This window comes from Grus americana, chromosome 15 (genome assembly GCF_028858705.1).
Source record: "Grus americana isolate bGruAme1 chromosome 15, bGruAme1.mat, whole genome shotgun sequence".
Lineage (NCBI taxonomy): Eukaryota > Metazoa > Chordata > Aves > Gruiformes > Gruidae > Grus > Grus americana.
The window spans coordinates 18,099,973-18,124,675 of record NC_072866.1 but is presented as its reverse complement, the minus strand read 5'-3'; the positions used below and the strand labels follow the sequence as shown (position 1 = coordinate 18,124,675).

At 39.3% G+C, this 24,703-nt stretch overlaps 1 protein-coding gene across 3 annotated transcripts in view; it reads right to left on the bottom strand.

Annotated features, from left to right (window-relative positions):
* SNX29 (sorting nexin 29) overlaps positions 1 to 24,703 on the bottom strand; it is a 126,550-nt gene that overhangs the window by 23,640 nt on the left and 78,207 nt on the right. For all 3 annotated transcript variants that reach the window (XM_054842625.1, XM_054842627.1, XM_054842626.1), the window contains 2 exons: positions 23,333 to 23,473; positions 5,311 to 5,450 (listed from right to left, as the gene is read on the bottom strand). In XM_054842625.1, the coding sequence (XP_054698600.1) occupies positions 5,311 to 5,450; positions 23,333 to 23,473 (281 nt within the window). The remainder of the gene's footprint in view (positions 1 to 5,310; positions 5,451 to 23,332; positions 23,474 to 24,703) is intronic.

Genomic DNA, 24,703 nt, shown 5'->3' with positions numbered 1-24,703 from the left:
GTGCGGGGCTTAGGTAAAACCGGCCCCAAGTTAAAACTGCAGGGGGAGGCTTTGGGGGATCACAGATTTATGGCTGTGTGAGTGGGAAGGCACCTCTGGGATGGCCTAGGCAATCCTCCGCTCAAGGGGACTCCGTCCTGTCAAGTCGTGAATACCTCCAAGGATGGACTGGCAACAACCTGCTCCTCCGGTCTTACAGTAAAAATGTTTTTTCTTATTTTCCTTGTATTTCAGTTTGTGGCTGTTATGAGGATCATGGGACAAAAATCTTTATCTTCTAAAAAATGAGGACATTGGATACAGAAACCAGAGAGATGTGAAAAGAAGCACGAAAATGTTATGATGTTCCATTTTTCTAATTCTACAGCTTTTAGATTTTTACATACTTGAAATCATATAACCTATTACGATGATTTATGTTGAAAGACTCAATTATATGGTCCAAAGAATTGTGATGCTTCTTGCCAAAGATCCCTCCTGTTCTTATATATGTATTTACAAAGAGCTAATGTGTGTGATATTTTTCGGACAGATTGATAAAAATGTGATGATAACACAAGTGTACTTGTTCTAACAAGTTTTATTTATCTGTAATGTACCAATCACGAGGGCAAATAAATGTTAATTTAAGTAAGTAGTAACAGACAGGCCTTCACCAGCTAGCAGATGTAGCAATCTAATTTAGCGGTGCCAATTCTTGATTTACGTTTTGCTCTGCATGGACGGGAAAATTTAACTTGTGATGTCAATTCTATTATTACAAAAAATTTGTTACTCAGCGCGTAAGCAGACAAATTAGCAGAGCCAGAATCTCCTTTTTACATTAAGACATGAAAGTGGACTAGAAAGGAAACTATTTGACTAAACCTGTAACTGAGCTAATGCAGCATTAAAACTGAAAAATATACAAACTGAGATTACAAGTGATAGAGATTGACAACAGAAAGAATACATTAATGACAGTTCACAGCATAAGGAATCAAATCAAATTAATTTCCATCATTAACCACTAGCATTTGATACAATAATGAAGAGAAATGGTAGCAAACTGATTCACATTATTTTACTGCAAACTGTTAACTGTATCTGAGTTTCAAAATAAAATTAATTTCCTTCTTTAGAACAGTGGCAGGCTATTCCATACAGATCAATTAAAATGTTTTGCCTCCTCAGATCTGTGCCTGACTGTATGAAATCACTGCACTTGGAAGGGAGAAATCCCCAAAGGAACAACCTCACAACAACAATTTTAGGCAATATGCCTTCCAACATTTAATAATCAGTGGATCCAGGCTTAGAGACGTTAATCTTATTTGCTGATCACCACAATCATATTCTAGGACCTAAATCAGATCTTAAAACTGATTAATTAGAACTGACCCTGTAATTTCTATCTATAGGATACCTAATCAGACACAACCTTTATGAGATTTTTCATTTTCACGCTTAAGTGTGGTCATTTAATTTTGCAGTGAGAAGAAACTCTTTTATTTTTTTTTATATTTCCTTGCTTCCTAGTAGACAGATCTGATGCCCTCGACGCTTTTTATGTGTATTAAGACTGTAATTTTTTTCTCCTAGACTGAGGTATCACTACTCTCTACAGCACAGTCCTATGAGTAATACCTCAATGTTTTGTTACTGCTAACTCTTTCATTAATAAAGATGTAATCAGCAACCATACACACATTTGTGCTATAAAGCACAAATTAAATATATCAGAATTATTATATGTATTTACCATGTTTTATACTAAAATATTATTAAACCTAATGGAAGAGAAGAATTGCAGGTATGGTACAAAGGTTACGATTGAATAATGTAATAAATATTCTGCAGAGTCCAGCATATTCAAGATCTCCTGTTGACGAAGCTCAAAATCCATTAAGGAAGGACAATACTGGAGAAGCTGGCAATATGAAGTGGAACTGAAATGCATTTTCTTTTAGATGCTTTTTCTTACTCACCAGCAGTGCCAGGTCATGACTCTCAGAAAATGAAGGACATTGAGAATTCAAATGATAGCCTAGCAACGATGATACTTTCTAAAATGTGCTCCTTCTATCATTTCTGAAAGATCTTTATATTAATTTAATACTGGTGCTCTAGCTGCAGAGGAAGAGTCTGCTATCTCGGTAGAAAAATGCATTAAACCCCCACTTTGTCTGCTGCAGATGAGGTATATCGGTATTTTGCTCAACAGCTAAGCTCTTCCAGAATCCCACTAACATTCCCATGGAGAAATTTCTCCTTGAGCTAAGGGAGAATGCTGATGTATCTATTAGTTGGGAACAAGCTCCCAGGAAATAATTCACAGACACACAGATGAACAGAACCTTTCTGCCATAATGTCCAGATAGCAAAGCATATTCTTGAATCCACAGTAGTCCTCTGCTTCATGCGATGCGTTGAGAATTATAAAATTGCCAAATGCGAAAACCCCTCTAAAAATAAACGTAGTCTTTTGGCGACCTATTGTAAGCTATACCCAAAGAGGGTTAGCATCGATGCAGTGCATCAGGTTGGTGTTGACAAATTGTTGATAAATGGTGTTGGCAAATTTTCTTGAGCAAATCTCCTTGAACAAATTTCTTTCCTTAGAGATAATCGCTTTATTTTGTATCACAATGTTTCACATACTAAACTGTACCCACACTGAGAAAACAGGTTACTTAAATATGCTGCCTTCTCAATAAAACTTTGCGCTCTCTGTGAAATTCATTGTAGCTATCTCATTCAGCTCATTACATTTATGAGAAGAGACAGGGTTGGGTTTTGGGTTGGTTTGGTTTTTTACATCAGCAGAATAGGGTAACGGTGCTTATTCTGACTTGTGCATCACTGGTAGAACCCATTACCTGGGACTGTGATTTTGAATCTTTTCCTGTGCACGTCCTCATGCCTGGCACTTTTTTTTAATAAGCAAAAACCACGAGATCTAAATTCTATTTACACACTTACAAGAGAGATGAGATTAACTATCAGAAAGCAAGCTAACTGTTTAGGCCTGAGGAATAAGAGGAAATTTGTTTTCCCTTCCTGTTTTTAACATAAGTGGCTAAGAGATTATAAATAAGCTATTCTTGAAATGACATTTCTCAAAGTACAAGAAAAATATACTGTAATACAGTATTTCTGTAACAACAGTGTATTAAGATGAAAAAACTACCTGAACAGTATCATTGCTTTTACAGCAGTACTGTATTACCTCATAGTTATAATCTCACAGTATGACCACTGTTGAATTGTACAATCAATGACAGAGTTTTTAAAAAATATGTGCAATTCTAGTAACTGAAATTAAATAAAACCCGAGAACATCACAATTTTGGTTAAAGCATGTAAATAATGCATCACAGTTCGAGTAACGAACTGCTACTATGAATATGTTTTCCATCGATTAAAGCCAAAGCTTCAAATTAATATTTCTAACTAGAGTACCCAAGGTATTTCCTAATCTATTAGTTTCTGGTTGAAACCGTGGTCCACTTTTGTCATATTTGAATATTAGTTCTGTTGCTACCTTTATGACCGCTTGTACTGTTCAGGTAACGATAATTACCAGAGCAACTCAGTGTACACCTGAAACCATAATCATCGTTTATTCACATATCTTATACCCCACAAAGCTTGGAATGGAATCTTTTTCATAGGCAAACTGGTTGAGGCGGAAAAAGCAGCTAGCCTTGACTTACAGATGTTATTCTGCATTGTCGCTTGTCTGTGTGGAACTCAGGATCATCAGTTACAACAAGCCAATGAAGAGATGGGGCCTTGAACAGCACACTGTTTGGAATTCATTTTCCTGCTCTACGCTTAAAGCAGCGAGTTATGAAATTAGGTTGACAAGAAATTATCAGTTCACGACTTCATACAGCTATACTTAACCATCTTAAAATAAAATATAATTGGACAGGAAGAGCAAAAATTATTTGAAAATTCAATTGCAGATGTATTTTATATTTGCCCTTCTTTTTTAAAAAAATGGAGTACAGCATGAAGGACAACTTCTTTAAAATTACTTCACAAAAAGCCACATACAGGCTCCTCAACTGGAAGTGCATGAAACCATTTCAATTTTACGGCTCTTAGTCAAATTCTACAAAATAGGTTCTTAGGGAGAAAAAGGTTAAGTCTCTTGAGATGTTTGTCCCTACAAGCATCATTTTGCCATTTACAACATCATCATCAAGATGCCTCAGCAAATTGATTTTGGCTTTTTCAAATCCAGGAAAAATTAAAAAAACCATGAACACCACAAAATACATCTTGGCGTTCTTCCATTTCTCTATTCCATTTTCTAATAAATATAGCTTTCTCAAAGTGAAGTTTTAACTTGAAACTCTGCACAAGACCATGCCAACAGTACAGCTAAGTAAGTACGCTTCTACTGAAACGTATGCATTTTATATTGGTCTTGATTCTGCAAACGGATCCCTCCGAGGATTCCCAGGCATGGGTGCACAGTTCCTGTGCAGAGGCTTGCGGACAGCAAATTTAGTGCTGTGGCTTACTACGAGCGTGTGTTCAATCCATACATAATTTGTACAGGTGTAGTACTGAAAAACCATTATACTGAAAAACTATTAGTGAAAGAAATAAGTTAACACCACTTTCAAATACAAGTTTTCCTTATTATTATTATAATTATTTCTTAAATAGTTCTAAATATCATTTACAAATACTGTAAAGAACAATGTTTACAGCAAAATGGAAAGGTTTTAACAGATGAGATCCCTTGTCTGATTGGTTATCAAAGGGTTTGTTGTGAGATGCTTCACAGATGACTGTGTTAAACTATTTCTGGACATACTCAACATTAACATTAATGAAATCAGAACATGCGCCAGACTGCAAAATTCAGCTAGAAAGAGTTCGACAGCTTGACTTTTTAATTTGGTTAGTACCTACACTAATAGTGCTCTACTCTCATCCCCCAAAATAAATTTAAAAACAAAAATATAACCCCCAGACAAACAAAAGCAAAACACAACCAAAAAAGATCAAAGAAAAGAAATGGAAAGCACCTTGTGTTTGAAGAGTACGTATGGATGCAGATTATGAGGTCACTGAGATATTTTTGAAAGCTCTACACAGTGATTTTTGTTCAAAGTCACCATTTAAATAAACAAAAATTACTATATGTGTCACATATTCCTTTAAATATATCAAAAGCACTCGTAATTTGAACAGGAGCCTATTTAAAAAAAAAATCTGTTTTAAAGATTTTTCAGATGCTAGCACTATATTTTAAATTAAATTGTGATAAAAAAAGCTTAACATTTTCTTGACTACTTGACAGATACTTACACAAAAAAGGGCATCAGCTGAATAAGAGTCTCTTTTTTGGGATTGGCTGTGAATTCTGGCACAGTTTGAATGATTTTGTTCATTACGTTCCTTAGGTAATTTTGTAGCTGCTTGCGTCGCTCTTCTACAAACTTTGCATCCTAAAAATAGAAAAGAAAAAATATAAATGGCATAAAGAATACGTTTTTCAATTCTATAATGTAAGTAAACAGTCCTAATAAGCATAAAATTTGATCTTTTGATGATCTATGTTTATTATGTCTATAGAAATATGCTGGCACTACGCAAGAAACCCGTGATCCCGTCCTCCTTGGAGGGAAAGGAAAATCACGCAACCTGGTGAAAACCCGCTTCACCACAACATCCCCGGACAGGATGGCGAATTCTCCCCTTGGCAGAATGTCTCTTCTATGGACCAGAAGCCTTTTCCTCATAGTAGATGTCCAGGAAATACTACAATTTTAGAAAGGCAGCGCTTAACAGCGACACAGAGGCCGAGGCATAACAATTTACGCGATTCTTTTTGAGACCCAGAATTACCAGTCTCTGCAGAAGGAAATACCGACTTTTTCCCACGATCTCTTCAGAATTTCTACTTTTCAGATGTTGGGTACACAAACTCCAGAATGGATTAACATTTCTTCAGCTTTTTTTATTAATAATGTTAAGAAATTGTTGTTTTGTGATGGAGTTTTCGTATCGTAGATTGCTTTTTTTAGAGATTTTATCACAACTCTCATAAAAAGTGTTTTACTGCAGCTCCTACGGTATTTTAGGTCTCAGGGTTTTACACTGTATTGGCCCCAAGAAATGAAACAATTCTATAAACTCCACATTCTGCTGAGGGACTTACAAATTAAAAGTCTAACGACGAGCACAACGCCACGCATCCTGTACCTTACACCTAGCTTAAACTCCTTCCTGTGAGGGATCGCAATTACAGCGAACCGTAACGTAAGTCCACACGTTTCACGCTAACGCAAGGCCGTAACGGCTGCACAATGAAATCAGGCGCCGGCTGGTCTGTGGTGCAGGCGGCCAGCTCTGTCTCAGCAAGGCAGGCATCCTGATCGCCTGCCGAAGTGCCCGAGTGCGGTCTCTAGGCGTGAAGCCAGAACCATTATTAGACAGTTACAGCTCTCGCAGGAAGGCTGTTACCTCTAAGATGTGTCTATCCCACCTGTATTATTTATCTGTGTCAGAAAAAACACTGAACCAAATTCTCGGTTCTTGGGCGGCGGGGGGGAGACAACCCACCAATGAAACACCATAAACGCATTTGACAACGCTGAATAAATTCATTGTAGTGAAAAGGTTCAAGCTGCGCTGCCGCGCGTGGGATGCAAATCTGAAGATTATTCCTTCCCGAGGTAAAACCGACTAACTCCTCCTCAAGGCAGGGATGCTCCTTGGAATTCAGGAGGACTGCTGCCGAGTTCCTAGAGCCTTCGCTGACATTTTGTTCTGTTCTTGTCTCTCATTAGAGGTTACCAGGAACAGCAATATTTTTGGAAGACGTAAGAAAATGAGAAAAGATTCTGAATGACATTTCTCAAAGTAGTAATTTAAATTCATAGAATTTAAAAAAACAAAACCCAACCAATGTCAAGTGAGGTACATTTGCAAATATTGGCAACTAATCCTGTATACTAAAAATAGCCTCATTTGTTATAATTTGAGGAAGTCTTTTCCGCTCTTGTCTTTTATTTGCATGTGATTACTTAAATAACATGTAATTGTAATTACTGTAACATTTATAATTGCTGAAGACATTCATACTTACAGGCTTCAAAAACTTAGGCAGTGCTTGTGGTTTGTACTTAAGTTCACGGAATTCCAAAATATACACAGATTCTTTTTGTCGTTGTTGTTTTCTAGATATGAACTTACAGATGTCCAGCCCTGTTTCACATCCCAGTTCTATAGTCATACATGTAATAATCAAGATCAGTGTGAAAATAAAAAGAACATGTATTATACGGTTTGAGATTTCTTTTTTATCAGTCACGTTTTTCAGCAACATACACACACACTACACACACGAACAGTGTCGCAAGCGATTCTAGCGTTAACTGCTTTACTGATAAACGAAGAAATAAAGTCCGAAAACTCTTGGAAACCGGTACTTTATTAAAAACCAAAGCTGCACTGTCGACACTTCCTGCAACCCACTCTGCCGAGCCACTCGCCCAGCGCTCCGCAACCGAGTACGTTACCGCTCAAACGGAACAGAGCAACAGCTTGCTCCGTGCCCTGCGGCACCGACGTCTGGACAAACGCGTGGAACAGAAGCTTATGTGAGCTGCAGGGAAAAGTTACGGCGAAAATTTTAATACCTGGCAACACACGGTATTAGAATAAAATGGAACGCTCATCATAAATACAAGTGTAGTGCAATGCTAATTAACTGACTCACACAAATGTCATTATTTTTCCTCTTTTCACTAGGATTTTTGTTCCTGCTGGGCTCTTTGCCTAGCTCAAGGAACAGCCTTGCCTTCCCAGCTTTTCACTCAAAGGATTTAACGCGTCGCACCGTCCCGTCGGGAGGGACACCAGCGTGCTGCCGCCGGCTGCGCGCGGCACGCGACGAGAAAGCGCGGCACGCGGGGGATCTCGGAGAAGGAGAAAAAGTTTGCGGAACAGCTTAGGTTCCGAAAGCTTTAAGCACAGGAGCAGCGGTGCCGTCTGGCACGGGAGACCGTTTCAAGGACGGAGTCGTCCTCTGCCCGCGCTCACCTGACCGTGCATAGGGCAGGACGGAGGAGCGCGCTCGGCTCTGAAGCCCGCTGCCAGCGCAGACACGGCCCCAAAGAACCGGCCTCGCCCTCCACGCTTCTGCTTCCATCGCTTCTGCCCACCGCCTGCTCAAGCCCCCGAGAAAATCTCCGTTTTTTAAAGTACGGCTTTCATTAGCATTTTTTCAGTTCTTAAGTTCTTTTGGTCACAAATCCTCAGGAACAGTATTTTCAGTGAAATCACTTCAATTATGTTAAAATGTGCTCTGAAGCAGAAGCTGCATTCTTTTAGTACGACTTCTGTACGGCGCATGTGTTCACACAGATACATCTTTCACAGGCTGGACCGCGCTGTTACAAACGCAGGAGCAAAACGCTGAACGTAGGGACTTTCTGTCCCTTATCTTATTGTTAGGAATCTCATTAACTGCAGATGATAACGGCCCAAAGGAGTTTTCTGAGTAAGACTGCCAGAACATGCGTAGGGAAGGCATTTTTGCTGTTTACAGCTGCTCAAGTCAGTCTTATAAAATAGCTATTTTTCTGCCATTTATTCAAGCAAAATACAGAAAATCTCAGAAATTAAACTCGTCCCGACAACAGTTAAACACGCTCTTTTAGCCTGATATGAATTTGCTCTCCAAGGCCGAGCACTCTACCGTGGAACCCTGTCCCAGGCAGAAAGGCTCGCTGTCCTCCCCAGCAGCAGCGTAATCCCAGGTCGGTGATCCGGCGCTCTGCCTGAGCATTAAACGTGCGTTTTGCAACAGCCGGTCGGCCACTCAGAGGAATTATTGTACCGCACAGTTGGTACTGCCAAGTAGTTGCAGTAATAAAGAGTTTTTGTCGCAAAACAGTAAATAGAATAATTGGTAACAGAAAAACACAATTGGTTCAAAGCCTGGCCAATTTTTTCAGTCTCAAATTATAAAAGGCTAACTGTTGCCCTCTCTTCATTGGACCCAATTGTCTACAACTGAAATCTAGTTAGTATTTTGGATTCCAACTCCTAAATGATATTTTTATTTACAAGCAAAAAGCAAATGGAAAGATTTTGATTTGGATTTGTATCAGGGGGAAAAAAAAAAACCCAACATACTCTTAGCACATGTATGAGATTGTATCGGTCAATACCAACCTGCACTTGCATATCTGTTCACACAGGGAACAGCAAAGATCTTCCCCTAAGATTCAACATACAGATTTATGTATGCTTGATACCAATGTGCTTTGGGGACAACGTAATTTTGTTAAAATTACAACTACATATACTCTTGCCAAAAACCCCTTACATTTTCACAGGTTAGATTATATAATTTCATTTTTAGGAAAATAAATGCATGTATGGGAAGATAAAGTAACAGTAAATAAACGCACACTTCCAAGATCTCACTGAAGAGAGACCCTGCTCACGTGGCAGAAAAAGGAGACCTGCCCTCCAAAATATGGATAGGTATTATTACAAAGATCAAAGGTATTTTCTGACATTCAGGTAAGAAAAGCGTATAGAAGAAATGGAACGGGCAAGATGAATTGATAGCAGGACTTGTCTCTAACAAGGAAAAAGAACTTGCGTCTTGAATCATCAAGGCAGTCATTCGACCAGTTGGGATCTGAATCACAGCGAAGATCTTTTCTTTGCCTCGTAAATGGCTTTTTTTATTTGCAGGAATGCTTTATGAATTTTACCTGGTTTTATTACGTATAGTGCTTTTTTTAAAAAAACAGCACTAGCACGAGCTCTGGACAAAAACCAGTAAGTTCTTTCAAAGCTGGGTATAAAAATAAATTTTGAATAATTGTGGCAGTGATTTTTTTTTTCCCAGAAGCACATCCCAAAAATGGCACTAAAAGCAGCATTATACATATTTGGTTCCTATGCTTTCAAGAGCTGTAACTGTTTATAGGACACTAATTATATATAATTTGGAATTATTACAGAAAAAACAGACAGTGCTATATTAAGCTTTTCTCCATTTTTATATAGAACATACTAGATCCTTCCATAACCAGTTTGGGAGCACGTCTTTTTAAGCATTTTCCTGAGTCAGGCCCTCGATGCTGTTTCTACAAATCTTTCCATGAAGGTATTTGGCTACAAGCTTACTAACTTTAAAACCAAGAGGCAAGGCTAACTCGCCCTTTCAGTGCTTCGAACGGGGTCCAGTGGCAGACTGATCCCACCAAACCTGAAGAAATTTAACTCAGAACTCTTACCCGTAACGCATCTCCCGTTCCCACGATCAGCCTCATCCCTGATGCCGTGGCACTACGGGGTCAAAGGAGCATTCAAAGACGGCAAGAGCTCCGCTTTCAACATTTCAGATTTCTTCTCAATTCAGAAGAGAACCTCTTTGGAGCCACGCAGAGGGATTAGTTAAGGACGGCTACCGCCGCGCTTTGTAACGATGCCGACATGACCTCACTGTACTGGAAGAGCAGCTCCAACCTGACCGAGGAGAAAGCCTCGCGTGCTGAGCACCACCCGATGAACAAGCGTGACAGCACCCTGGCACAGGGAAGGAACATACCTTGCCTGAACCGCAATCCAGAGCCCTTCCCAACTGATTCAGGATCTCTCCTTCCCTGTTAAAAGAAAGGGTACGACACACAGAGGGACTCTGTCACCTAAAACGCACGGACAGGTTCTGATATACACCTGTAGGGCATCTCGGCCACGCTTACCACCAGTTTACGCAGAGTACGCTTACATCGTACACAAACTGTTAACTGAGACTTAACATACCAGCGGTCACCTCCAACTTGTAGGCATATTTTCTGAAAAATAAAGCTACTACTGTTCCTGCACAAACTACTGTCAAAGTTATTTCCTAGCCCACAGTTCAAGAGCATATACTTTTGATTAAGAGTCCACAAAATTTCAGTTAACAAGCAAAACTGCTTCAGATTGCAGAAGCATCAAAACACATCTGGGAAAATATCTTTAATCTGAAATGAATGTCTCCCAAAATATTTTATGAAATTCCTTTTGACTGAGAATTTGCCAAGTTTCTGCCCACAGCAAAATGCTCATATCAAATTACAAATCTCTAAAAACGAGACTACATAATGGAAATCTTACAGACTCTCAACAGATACTAGAAGGTGACGTTAAGCTGTAAAACTAAAAAGCAGAGTCTGACGTACCATATTTTATGTTGCATTGTTTTGCAGTTTTTCATTACAAGCCAAGTTCATTCCAACTTGCAGTTTAAACTGTTTCACACAACTGCTGGTCTTTCGTATTCACTGTCGGCACGTAACAGATGGCAAAACATTGATATTCTTCATTATTAATGGGACAGCTCACTTAAGATGTTTCAAATATCTCCCATGAGCTGTTGGAAATGGTATGATTGCCATGGTTACCTGCCATGATTTAGGGACGGATCAAACACTTTTATATTCTGGGTTTGGTGCTGCTGCAATCAACATAAAATGCGCTGCTTCAGATGTTCTAACCATTACTTATCATTTAACTAACCTCCTATTGTTAGCTCTGGGGAAAAAAGAGCCAAAACCAAACAACAAAACAGCTCAGGGCTCAATCCAACTCAGATAAAATAAAAGGCAATACAGCTCTAGGACTTCAACGAGAGCTGCGTCAGCCTCCGATACCACGCAGTGCATCCCGTCCGAAAGGAAGCTGACAGCAGTGCTATTCAAAGACGAACCTGCAAATGCAGAAATAAACGCAGGTTATTCTAGTGTAGCCTGATGGTTTTCACCATCTTGGTCAACCGGTCTTAGCAAAATTGTCGTATCGAGTTTTGCCTATCTACAAGACTCCAAGTCGTTAACCTCCAAATGAAGCTGGAAATCAGAAGCTGAAATGGGAGCTAAGTAAACATTCAATTGCTGAGTCATTCTCACTGTTTTGTGATTAGAAAATAGTTAGGTAGCAAGTTCTAATTTTTCCAGGCTAATTGGCACCTTTGCAAAGGTCACAATAAAACACGACTTGAATACACCTGTCCTTCAGTAACTACTGCCTCGTGAGACAGTTTTAGAGGTACAGTTTCCAATACTAAAGATGCTAAATACTACCATATTATACAAAAATCATCTCAAAATTATTGAGACTACATGAGCTTCAAATTTCCATCCTACCTGTATTGCCCATTTCTGTATGGCAGAATCAGGCAAGCGTTATACAACAAAACAAGGCTATACAATACACAAAATTGCCATTTTTCTGATCCCACTGTGAGGTTTTTTTGTACATTTACTGTTCAGCGGAACAAATAGGAATTTAAGAGGATGCAACACAAAGAAGAAATCAAGGAACTGTCAGTTTTGAACAGAAATCTACCTTTCTTTAAACAGAGATTTACTACATAATTGTGATTATTACTCTGTGTTTCTCTACTAAAATAGTTGATGCATTTCCACCTTCAGCTAGGGGTTCATTCCAATGATACCAGACAGCAAGCGAGCTTTGAGATAAAGTCATTTGAAAAAGGCATTGCTGCAAAACCATCCAGCGGCAGAGCTGCTAAGGGTGAGCTACGGTCCTGTCAATGCCCTCGCCTAGCGCCAATTTACGTGGGCGACTGCAACATCTTCATTCGCATTTCTCAGTTTTTGAGATGTGAGGCACCTCCTGCAGCGCTCTGCAGAGCCGCGCAGCACAGCCTGCCCGCTCAGCGAGGGCACGGCTCTGCCAGCCTGCTCCGCTCACCAGAAAAGCTGCGTGCTCAGTCTATGCTCACAAATACAGTTTTTATTCAAATGCTAATTTTGAAAAAAGTCTTACCTTTTATTTTGAGTAAGAGGGTAGTTTATATTTCAGAACATCGTATCTACTAAGGTTTGGTCCGTGCTTTCTTAGAATGCAACGTGGCTGTAGAGCATCCTCTAAGCAAGTCTAGGGATGCTGGCAGATGTCCCCAGGCCCTACCTGGGGACAATCCCATTTTGATAAATTCTTCCCCCCCGTGTAATAAATCTCAAACTATGTCTTGTACCTCTCTAAACTGGCTCAGGCATTTACAGAATCCTGGCACCAAGTATGTTTAAGACACCTGGCATTTTCAAGCTAGCAGTATCATCCATCCAAAAGGCTAAAACTTTCTCAAAACCCTCTTTGAGAAAAAGTGTTAAAAATTAATAAATATATAGACAGAAAAAAAGAAAGTTTGAGGAGAAAACTAAAACTGATCTCATTTTGGTGTGGTGTTTAATGCCACTGTTAGAACTCAATCAGTAATGTTATGCTAACAAAATCCAGTGTCATCTAAATATTTTGTTAAAGACATAAATACCAACCAAGTGTCATTTTGTCAACTGGTCAGGAATCAACTGCTCATTAAAAAGCATCAATAGAAGACTGCAGCCTATAGCAAGACCCCTAGGCTCATATTTTCCTCGGCTATTGAACAGGGAAATTCTATTTCTGTTTTCTCCTCAGACCAAGTATTATCAGTCTACTCTTTATTTTTATTCTGGAGATTCTGGAAACTACGACAGCAGTTCATGAAACGGAGATCCATTTTTTCACTGGCCTATATTACAGTAATAACTATCAACAGTATTAGTTAAAATGTGTCTCGGTTCAGTGCTTCCTCCCAACACTGCAGTTTTCTTTCTTAATTTCTTTCTTCTATCAGGTTTGAAAACGCCCTGAAGACCAATAAAGACAGACTCTAAATTTAAAACAACAACAAAAAAACCAACCCCAAAACCCTCTAGAAACATGGTACGTACAGTGCTTACGGCGTACGAGCTTATATATGCAAGCTTACAGTGATGCCTTCCCTTAAAAATAAAGTAATAAATTAATAATTTAAAAAAACCCCACAGCAGAGAGCCAAACCCACAACAGGTTAAGGAAGAAACGACAGAGTCTCTCCTGCCCTCTCGGCAAGTGAAAGAAATTGCTCTCAAAACTCCCCCAAAGTTCCGTAGCGCTTGCCTCTCTCCCCCACTTCAGCACACGTTGTCCCTCCCAGAAGACCCTTCCGGCAGGACGGGGGCCACGTCTGCCGCGGGGCTGCGCAGGTCGGGGGGGGCACCCCAGGCAGCACCCACGGGTGCAGAGGGACGGGGAGCCGCTGACCGAGGAAGGTTCCAGAACCCACCCTGACAGACCCGGCCGAGGTCATCCTTCGCCTGCTGACAGCCAGCACCACCCCGGGCACCCGAAGGAGATCTCCACGAGGGCTGCGAGCTCCTGGCTACTGTCTATACCTCTGGCCAACAGCATCCAAACGCATTTACCTGACATGTTTTAACTCCAGCAAGTAAAAGTATGATTTGGAGGAGAGAAAAAAAAACAACCCAACCCAAACCCCAGAAAAATTCATCAATACAGCAGTTGACCATCCCAACTGCCAAACAGTAGCGGGGTACAAGATGGTCTTTGAACTTCACTCCCGCTCAAAAGACTAGATGCTCCTTTAATAGAAATTGTATTTAGATGTACTCTGATAGGACAATTCTGTTTTCTAAACTAAAAACTGAACGAGTGAGGAATATCGATATCAAGTGCCCGCTATTTAGAGTGCCATCACGTAAAGATATTTCACATGGTACAATGAGGAAAACCAGATCTTTCATGCAGGAGGAGTCTCCAGCATTTCACTTGATCTGAAGTGATCAATATTTCATTTTTTCCACTTTTTAAAAAATTAACACTATGTTTAGTACAAGCAATCACTCCAAAAGCTGTCGAGCAAGTAAGATTAGAATTTGCCAATATTTATAAAACAATACATTTCAGGGGGAAAAAACAAAAATCAAGCATTTGATAGGTACAGAAAGACAGAAAAATGCGGGTAACATTTCAGATGCAGAGAAAGAAGGTTTTAGTTTTATTTCTGTAATCAGGTGTCCCTGCTGAGGTCTCTCTGAAAGGAAATTCATTAATCCAAGTAACTAGGTAATTTAGCATCACCATCACAATAAGAAATAAATGTAGAAAATTATTTTTCTATTTTCATTTTATACCAGGAGGCTACTATTATACCAAAATGACGCATGAGTTGTAATAAAACTGCAATATTTTTATCTAGCAGTTGTCTAAGCAGCACGTAAATCACAGTGCTTTCTTTTTTTCCTCCCATAATGTCATGATGTAAAGCAACACCATCTGAACTGTTTCTGTGGGCTCTGTCTTCAATAATTTGTTAGAACGAATTGCTTCTCTCAACTACAGGATTACAAGACAGCAAAAATATAACCACCTCTTGACAGGCAAAATTTTGGTTTGTAGACCCTAAATACTCTGCGTTCCTTCTTCCTAAACTTCCACAGCCATTAATAGCAAATGCTTGTAGCTTGAAAAAAGACAAAGCTCACTATTCTCGTGAAACGTTGCACTTGAGCTCCAAATAAACACATGAATTCAGCGAGACATTCTGCAAGACGGAGACGTACGAGTTGGCCCTCTGCTCACCTTTCGAACGCAAGCACAGGAAAGGAAATCCAGCCCTCTGCACCAGGTGGGCTCTGACCTGCAGGCTGCGTTTCAGGTGAGCCGGACAGCGCATACCACAGAGCCTGAGGCGTGCGCTATAAACATTTGCCGTGTAAAAGCCAAGCATTTCCTACTGACTTATTTCTCTTCTCTTAGATAGCGATGTGACCAAAAGATGGAAATGAAGAACCGAATGCTCTTCTCTCAGCGCCGTATACATAAAACATCAACTGCAGTCGCTTCCAGTAGAAAACCCAGAGGATCTGGACTCAAAATCTGAAATACTCTGTAGTCCCCCTTAATGTGCAGGTGGCAGTGCCAGAAATGAGGCGTGCTGTGACTAGAAATCCTAATAATTATACCAAGTGTGAAAAGATTTTTTATTTCTATCTGTATGGCGCTCTAATGAAACTACCTATTTGAAAACTAGGTTGAATTAATTCACTCTCAAAGGCTATTTAAAGCTCCTACTTCTTTGAGAATTGAACTTCCCAGCTACGAAGTAACACGGAGAACTTAGAGAACAAAGTTTCTTTTATGGCTGTAGAATGCCATAAAACCCAGCGCTATAGAATTAACACACATGGCTGTACTTATAAGATTGAGTTGAGTTCCTTCCCCAATTTGAACACAATACAAAAAGATCATTTCTTTTCTTTTTAACCATGCTACAGCACAAGCATGTCTGTCAAATTTATATTAGCTACAGTTTTTCCTAAAACCCACAAGGCAAAAAAGTATATGAAAATAACTCAATATACAGTTAAGTCCACTAAGAGGGTTGAAAATTAAAATCTACTCACTTTGAAAATCAAGAATAATATAGAATTTAAGCATCTGTATTACATCACCCAAAAATCAAATTAAGTAAGCATTAATGAAAGCAATCCTTAACTTCAATTTTTTAATATATAGCTTCAGGATTTACATTTCCAAAGCTTTTCTCCTATAATAAATGTATTCCAATTCTGCAACATCAGAGTGTCATCATTTTCTACTAATTCTACTTGAAGACATGGGATATCACAGCTTAGTCCTAAGAAATATTATTTAGCCCACTGCCCCAGAGGCATTAGCTAGAAGTTTTGCCCTCTCCTCTGCTTTCTGTGTCGCAGCTCCCTATGACAGCATGACTTGGACAAACTATCTGAGGCAGGACAGTTTCTATGAGCTACTAAACCCCATAAAGTACAAAAGCACATCTATCTGTACTTCTGAGATTCCAGTGCAAGTCAAACACAGACTTAAACTGCAGGACGTCCTGAAGCGCTTTGCTGAATCAGGACACAAAACCACGCAAGCCTAAAATGAAACTGCTTCCTTCCCTAAGAGTCTTTCTGAATCATCCTCTTTCAAGCATTCCATATTTCTTCTGTTATATTCTATGTACTAGTTGAGCTTCCTATTTTAAAATAGGTATTTCAAATACTGCCAGTACATTACCTATTACATTTGCTATCACGCAATAAAATGTACACTGGACGCATGTGTGCAACTTGTGAATTAATTCCCTTAAACCATGAACGTGGTTTTCCATGTCAGCCTAGAATTACCGGCAGTGCTTTTATTAATGCGATGGTCTGGAACAGTAGCTGGAAAAAGTACGAACACAGGCCCTTCTCCAGATCTGAAACACGCGGGAAGTTTCATTCCTTGTTTCGGTCAGTCACAGAATGGTTTGGGTTGGAAAGGACATCAAAGATCATCGTGTTCATCTGTGAGCCGGCAGGATCTCAGAGTTTCACTGGATCACAATAGCAAGGTCTGTAGCATGTTAATGTATGTGTGCAAACTATGTCATGTACTGTGTAACGCAGCGAGCATAGGACAATCAACGCTGAATTGTGAACTCCTGTTCTGCGTTGTAAACGTGACAGTGGCAAACACACAGGTCTTTTCTTGAGGAGGCAGAAATAGCTCCACTGAATATGTCAACAGCCTTGAAAGAAAATTACGTAGCATCATGCTCTCTGAAAAACACTGGCAAAACAAGTGAGTTTTCTTCCAAACCAGCTATCTCATCAAATCATTCATCTCTTCCCTCAGCCCAACCCAGCAGCAGCTACCCCCCCCTTTCCCACAAAAGCTACCAAGAAACATCAAACATCAGAACTGTATCTTAGATACCTGCAGATATACGGACACTTCCTGCACGGAGACAGGGAAAAGAAGTGACTAAGAGGAAGCAGAGGATCCAGCACTGGAACCTTCATGGAAATGCATTGGTCTGGCGACCTGTCCCTAACCCAGCAAGGTTCTCCCAGGGGAGCCAACCTCAAGGCCAGCTTACCACCCAGCCCCGAACTCTGAGCCGTAACACAGGACAGCACCGCTTCCTTGCCCGGAGCACCACGGAAAGCCTTGCAGCCTTTTCCCTTGCTGCTTCCTGCCAAACTCGGCCGGGGGGCTTCCGTAAAAACCCTTGCTCCTCTCATGCTCCTCCTCCTCTTACCCCTTTCCAAGGGCAGTTTAGTACCTCCATCACCTGGTTTAAAAAGCACCTTTGAGAGACAAGTACCCTTTTAATAGACCCAAAACTGCAGATCACCTTTTTACAGTAAGGAAATAAATAACGTTATGCCAGGTCAACAGCATAATGTGAAACCCTTAGGAGCAAAAATATTAAAATTCAAACTCTGATTTGAATGGCTTCAAATTACCTCACATATATACCTATACACACCCACAGCCAGACAACACTCTACTTGACAAACTTTTAAAAAACAATAAACATTATAAGCATAAGACGCAAGCTATATTCTGTTTTTTTTTTATTTGCAATACAATCTTTACCTTCTATACCTTTTAATCCTAAAATAGTTGTCCTGCAGACTCTCTTAAACTCTTCACTATCTTCAGCAACAGGCAAACTGACCAGACACTGATAAAAAAAGCAGCTGTGCTGGCAGGGAAAAAAATAAATGGAAGCCAGCTGCACTGTTAGTGCAAAGGCAGGATGTCCACTGGCAGGAACATCCCTGGTGAACAGAACTTGCAGAATTACAAGACACATTCCAGAAGCCAACCTCATATATATCCTAAACACTGTCTTTGGTGATGTCATATGCGTACACATGTGTATGTACATATATACAAATAGATATCTTTTATGATACATACACATCATTATTTACAAACTTTTAAAATAATTACATACACAAAATAATCTTCCATTTAGCTTAGTCACTGATAGGTGAGGGGGACACTTTTACTTCATTGAACTACCATTTGGGCATGAAACAAGCTATGGCTAGAGGAATGGCTCACAGACTTCAGTTGTATGGGCTAAAAATGATGAATGATGTTGCTGTCAACTTTTTGTCCTAGACAGAAAACTTATTTTAGATTTCTGTATTGTTCCTCCTATGCAGCTTAGGAGTCATGGCAAAGTCACTCTCTTCTCATCCCAGAAAAGTCCTGCGTATTCTTTCCATATTGGGTTTCCGATGTTTTAAAGGAAAGCGAAGGATATCGTGCAGCCAAGTCAGCACTCAGTGGAAAGCTCCCTTATTCAATTTCTACACACTTAGACAATCACGGAATTCACATCTTCAGTGGAAGCAAAGAACCATTTCTATTTTGATATGTCCTCTACTGGGACAATACCCTTGCAAGAGGACACTTTAATTAGATGTTTACTCAGTTACTAACATCCATTCTTTAAGTGTTATAATCTGCCCAGTGCAGAAGTAGCAACTGAGACTTCACGGACGTTGCAATATTCACAAAATTAGAACAATAGGTCCAGTAAATACTCACGTATTATTACTTAACCATTAGTCTGAAGGCAGCATTTCAAGAAGTGAGACACCAACATAGCACCAACAAAGGTTCAGAAGCTAATGGAAGGGCTCATCTTCAATGAAAAAAGTTAAGCTGCATTTCTGTGCAAAAGCATACAGGGATCCCTTTGCAATCGAGTGCTACGGTCGCATGAGGCTTCTCTTCATGAGCTTCCCGTAACTCGGCACACTCTAGACCTCACGGAACCAAACCAGTCCTGTGGATGTTAGGAACCCAACAGGAAGGCAGAAGTCACAAAGACTTAAACTGCGGTAATGGAAGCACGAATTCAAAAGACCCGAAGTACCTGAAGGCTAGCTAAAAGGCAAACATCTATTTCATGCAAGAAAACCACAATTTGAAATTACATGTCTTGGTACGTACACCTACATATAAAGTACTTAGCAAACCACAAACCAGGCTGATACATGGGGAGCATGGTTTAAAATTACAAAACCAAACAGTTCAAGTGTTAAAAACACAGCTCAAATTCGTAAGTTTTAAATAGAATTATATGTAGTTTAAAAAAGAAGTACAAAAACATCCAACGAGTATATGACATTCTCTTACACACGCAACAGAAGAGAAGAAATACGTTTCTTGTTTTCACTCCAACAAGACACAGATACACTGAAGGGAGAACACTTACTCTTTCAAGCACTACCTATAAGGATTTTGACAACTGTTTGCTACCAGCACTGAAAGATCATTAGTAGAAAACATACAGCGTGGGGACTAGTATAGATGGAACTTAATACATGGAGCCTGGCAAGCATTACTGTTATATTTTCCTGCAGTAATTATCTGTTCTGACTTCGTTCAAAGCAACATTTATAAATCAAATTATTCTTTTCGTTGCTTTACGTTAGTTCTAACTTACTATATTCAAATGTTATAATTGATTAATTGAAAATAATGGTACCAACCTGAAAAGCAAACACACATCCTTCTTTGTAATTGAAAAAAGGTTACTTGTCCAAAGCAATATTCCTTCTTCCTCTCTGTTCATTTTCTACTAATTTGCTTTCTGTATATTAAATTTATGTTTCCTCAAGCATTAAAGCTAGTTTCTAATCCTACATACATCATTTGTTTAAAGATCATTAACATGAACTGTTAAGATAAATTGTCCCAACTTAAAGCAAAGTGGAAGGCAAAAATACATTAAAAACATAATAAGAATTAATACAAATATTGGATTCTTAATCTATTTTCAGATTGCTAAATATTTTCAGATTGCACTGCTACTTGATGACAATATATATGCAATAAAAAATACTTGATTTTCTCACTTTTTAAAATCCTCATACAGTTGAAATTCTGCTTTTTTTTTTTTTTTTCATTTTCCTTGTGTCAAACTCTGCAACTTTGCATTTGAATCTCATCTCCCCAATTTCTATTGCAGTAAGCAGGAAAATTATGCAGGAAGATGAATAGTTCTCTGGAGTTTTTGCTACGTTACTGTGTTCTAGTCAAGTTCCCCCGCTCCGAGCTCCAACGCTGTGCACAGCAAAAGAGCAGAGAGCATTTTGTGTCTCGGCAGCAGTGGTTCCAGGTCATTCTGTAGAACATGGTGTCCTCCTGTGGCCTGGGAGGTTCCCTCAATCAGAGACACAGAACTGAACACCGAATTTAGTGCTGGCATCAAGGCAGGTATCAGGTGCAGCAAAGCCCTCCTTCGACGCCGCTAACACTTAGACTGAGCGTATCCCCTTCGCCAGCCTGCCAGTACCGAGCACTGAAGACACCCAATGAGTACCAGCATTTGGGTACGGACCTCAAGGGTATAAAGCACGCACCACCGTCCTCCAAAAGCTGTAAAATAGTCTTTTTTAGCCCTTTGCACATGGAGGACTGTGTTCTACCAGTCTGTTATCTGGACATCTAATAGCACGGAGGATTTGTGCAGGATATGAAAACCATAGATTGACATGAACGGAACACATACTTCTGTTAGCAGAATTTAGCTACTGAACCTGCTCTTTAGGCACTGATTTCAGATTGTATTGATTAATCTAGAAATGGGAAGACAGCTGCAATTCTATCAAAAACAGTATAAATAACAGCAGAGAGAAAAAATTTCTATTGGAATCTAACATCATATCTAGAAGGGAACACGCTTCGGTAGCCACTGAAGTTAAAAAAGCAGTATCGGAAAGAGTAGTATTGACAATCTCTCTTCTAATGCTTATTTCCCAACGTGTGTAACATCCTGCGCAAATCCCTCATCCTATACAAAAGTTCTACAGAATTCCAAGACAGACATTCTCAGACACACGAATTACTTAATTTTACACTGAGTTTTTAAACCTTCCAGTTACTTCAGCTTGCCCTGTCAAGGAAGGGAGGGCCATCTCCCGACCATTAGCCCATCCGTCAGTCTCGCAGTGCAAGGTGTTCCGAGGGGCTACAATTTCTGCTGCATCTATAGGGTAAATGTTCCGGAAGCGTGATCCACCACGCTGCACAAAACCAGGCAATATTCCTAAATCAACGCATACTGTGACATGGCACAGAAAACAGCAAAGGACGAGATTTGCCTACACCGTGTGCTGTGGGAAGAATAAGCTCTCGCAAAGCCGACGGGAAAGCGCCACTCTGCGACCTGCAAGCTGTTTAAGCTGGTAGCCAGAAGTATAGCCACTAGTCAATTCCCATCACACAACCAGCTTACGTCTCGTCATAGGAGTCTTTCAGGAGCGCAACGGGTGGCACCCGTTTCTGACTGGAAAGAAAAGACGCTTCTGCTGAGATCTGATACGACAAAGTAATTGTGGGTTATGCATGATTAAGGTAGAATTTTGGCCAAAAGCTAAAGCACTAAAAGAATAAGCGATGCAAATTTTTTAATGAGTTGCTCGACTGATAATTTTGTATGCATCAATTGTGGAACTCAAGTTGTAATTCAATTAGTATTTAAAGTAATTAAAGATGAGAGACTATCAAAAAAAGCTTAAAAGAAGGCTTTTGTAATTTATTGAAGTGGCTGATACTCCATCACTTCAAAAAAGGAGAATTCGTTATATAACAAAGAAGAAAATACATTGTTTCTATTACAAAACTATCCACTAGAAATGAAATGAAAAGTGATCTTCTAATATATAAAAAACCCCAGAAAAGCTCTCCTAAGTACTTTCGTTTGCCAGGTTAGCAGACAACGAGCAACTACATCAACTCCGCACTTTATACAAAGCAAACAGACCTACAGATTTTATCGATAAATTCCATATATATTTAATCACCACCACTTATTCCAGGTTGTGTGCATTACTACTCATTTCATATCACATGTGCCAAGCTTACCTAACCCATTTTTACAGCACAAATGATTTCCCACGTGAAGCCAGAAAATAAAAAAATTGCTTTGATTACTTCTCAATCCTTACTGGATTTGTGATGTATATGGTGATGTGTATTTAAGCTCTTGAACATTTTAAAATTTTGGTGATTAAGGATTAAACTGCACAAATACTACATATTTACTACATACATACTACAATATATACTGTGTTTGTTGCAAAATCCCTGTATGATACGAAAACACAGAAATTCCCATTTTAAAATGGGAGAGCTAAACCACAAAGATGCAGATTATGGGAATTAAGCGCTCACATGTCCTTAAAAAAAGCTGGTTCAAGGAACTTACAACAATTGGTGAACAGCCCAGGAAGTTTAAGAAGTTTAGACTGATACTTTTTAAACCTTACAGAAATATTTAATGAATTACTGACCAGTGATAATTGCTGGCATTTATTGTAAAGAATGGCATAGAGTTTACGTTTTACATCTACAGCTGTCCAGCCCGTTTTTTTGGGTTTTGTGCATTTGTCTACTGTGTGTGACATCAATATTTCACTTAATAAAAACAGTTTTCTTTTCAGTGAGTGGAAAAATCAATGCATTAACTACATTATCTGTGAATCTGCAGCTGATGAGGGCAAAGTCTGCATAAAAATAGCAGGTACTGTCTAGCAGGTGTAAAAAATATTTATGATAGTCAGCTTTTTTTTTTTTTTTTTTAAATGTGTGGCTAGGAAAGGTTTTTTCCCCAACTGTTACTGATATTATGAGTTCTTTTCAGTACCTTGTTTCCAATGGCCTTTTTTGGTGGAAAGTTAAAAGTCCTCACTTGCTGGTATTTATTCTGTAATTTATGATGCAAGCTTCTGAACTCCGCATATCTTCGATAAACATTCCATTCATCATCCTTTATCCTAATATAAACCTGCAAAATACAGACATGGGAGGAAATAATTTAAAAACAAACCATTGAACAGATATATCTTCTTTTTAAAGCTTCACGGCTTAACACCTTTGCATTCATGATGCAACGGTACCAGAATTTCCAGGATTGCTTATCCAGAGATACATCTCTGACTGTACATTTGCTGTTTCTGTTGTACAGGCCATTAATCTTATTCTTCCCTTCTCCCCTCTCCTTTTCTCTCTTTTTATTATATTAATCAAGACAAACACAGCTTGCTCATTTTAACATGACTCCGGGGCAACCATGGCAGCACTTTTTGTTACCATGGTTTCCAGCATATTCTACTAACCAGTGACCAAAGGAAAAAATCATTTAATACCACTATAATATTGATTTCTACGTACTCAACACAGTTTTTCAACTTTGTAAATTAGCTTTGTAGCATCAGAATTGCAAAACATAATTTTATCCGAAGTATGAAACTTAATTTACTTTCTAAAAAAAAAATTACATTGAAAACTAAACTAGAAATTTTATTGTTTGGAAAATAAACACAGTTCATTCTTTCTGCTTGTATAGGACATTAAGTATAATTTAACACAGCTGTAGTTTTTGTGATTCTGTTTTTGTTTGCCACTCAATTATTTCATGAGCATATTACCAATTACATGCTAAATATTCACGTTCTCTAGGAAAACTTCATGCAGAAGTGAAATATACTTACGGAGAGCTGAGATTTCTCTCATTACTAGGGAATAACCTTTCCTCCAGCAAAATGAGCCCACAGTTTAAAAGGATGCTGAAATAGCACAAGTCAGAAACAGCACCCCAAGCATCAACACCCAAGGTCCAGCGTGACCCTTTCCTTAGCTGCTTCTCTAGAATCTGGAGCTCGTCCACCCTCACGTGTCTGTTAATAATCTCAGTGTTTTGCATCACAAATTAAGCTGGAATAGTACTGATGACACTGCACTGCCTTCCTTCTCCAACAAAACCCAGTCATTTAGTAAGTTGGAAGGCAAGTATCAGGAGAACGCTTACATAAAAAAAGCAACACCAACAGCCATCACGCAAAGAGTGGGCAGTAACAACAGGTTTTTTGGGAATATTAGGAAAAAATGAAATTTGGATTTTGATGTGGCCGACTCCAACACTGAATTGTAGTTTTTCCTGATGACTGAAACATTAACATGGCCCTTCTCCTCTAGAGTTGCCAAGTCCTTAGAAAAAAAATCAAAATTTTACTAA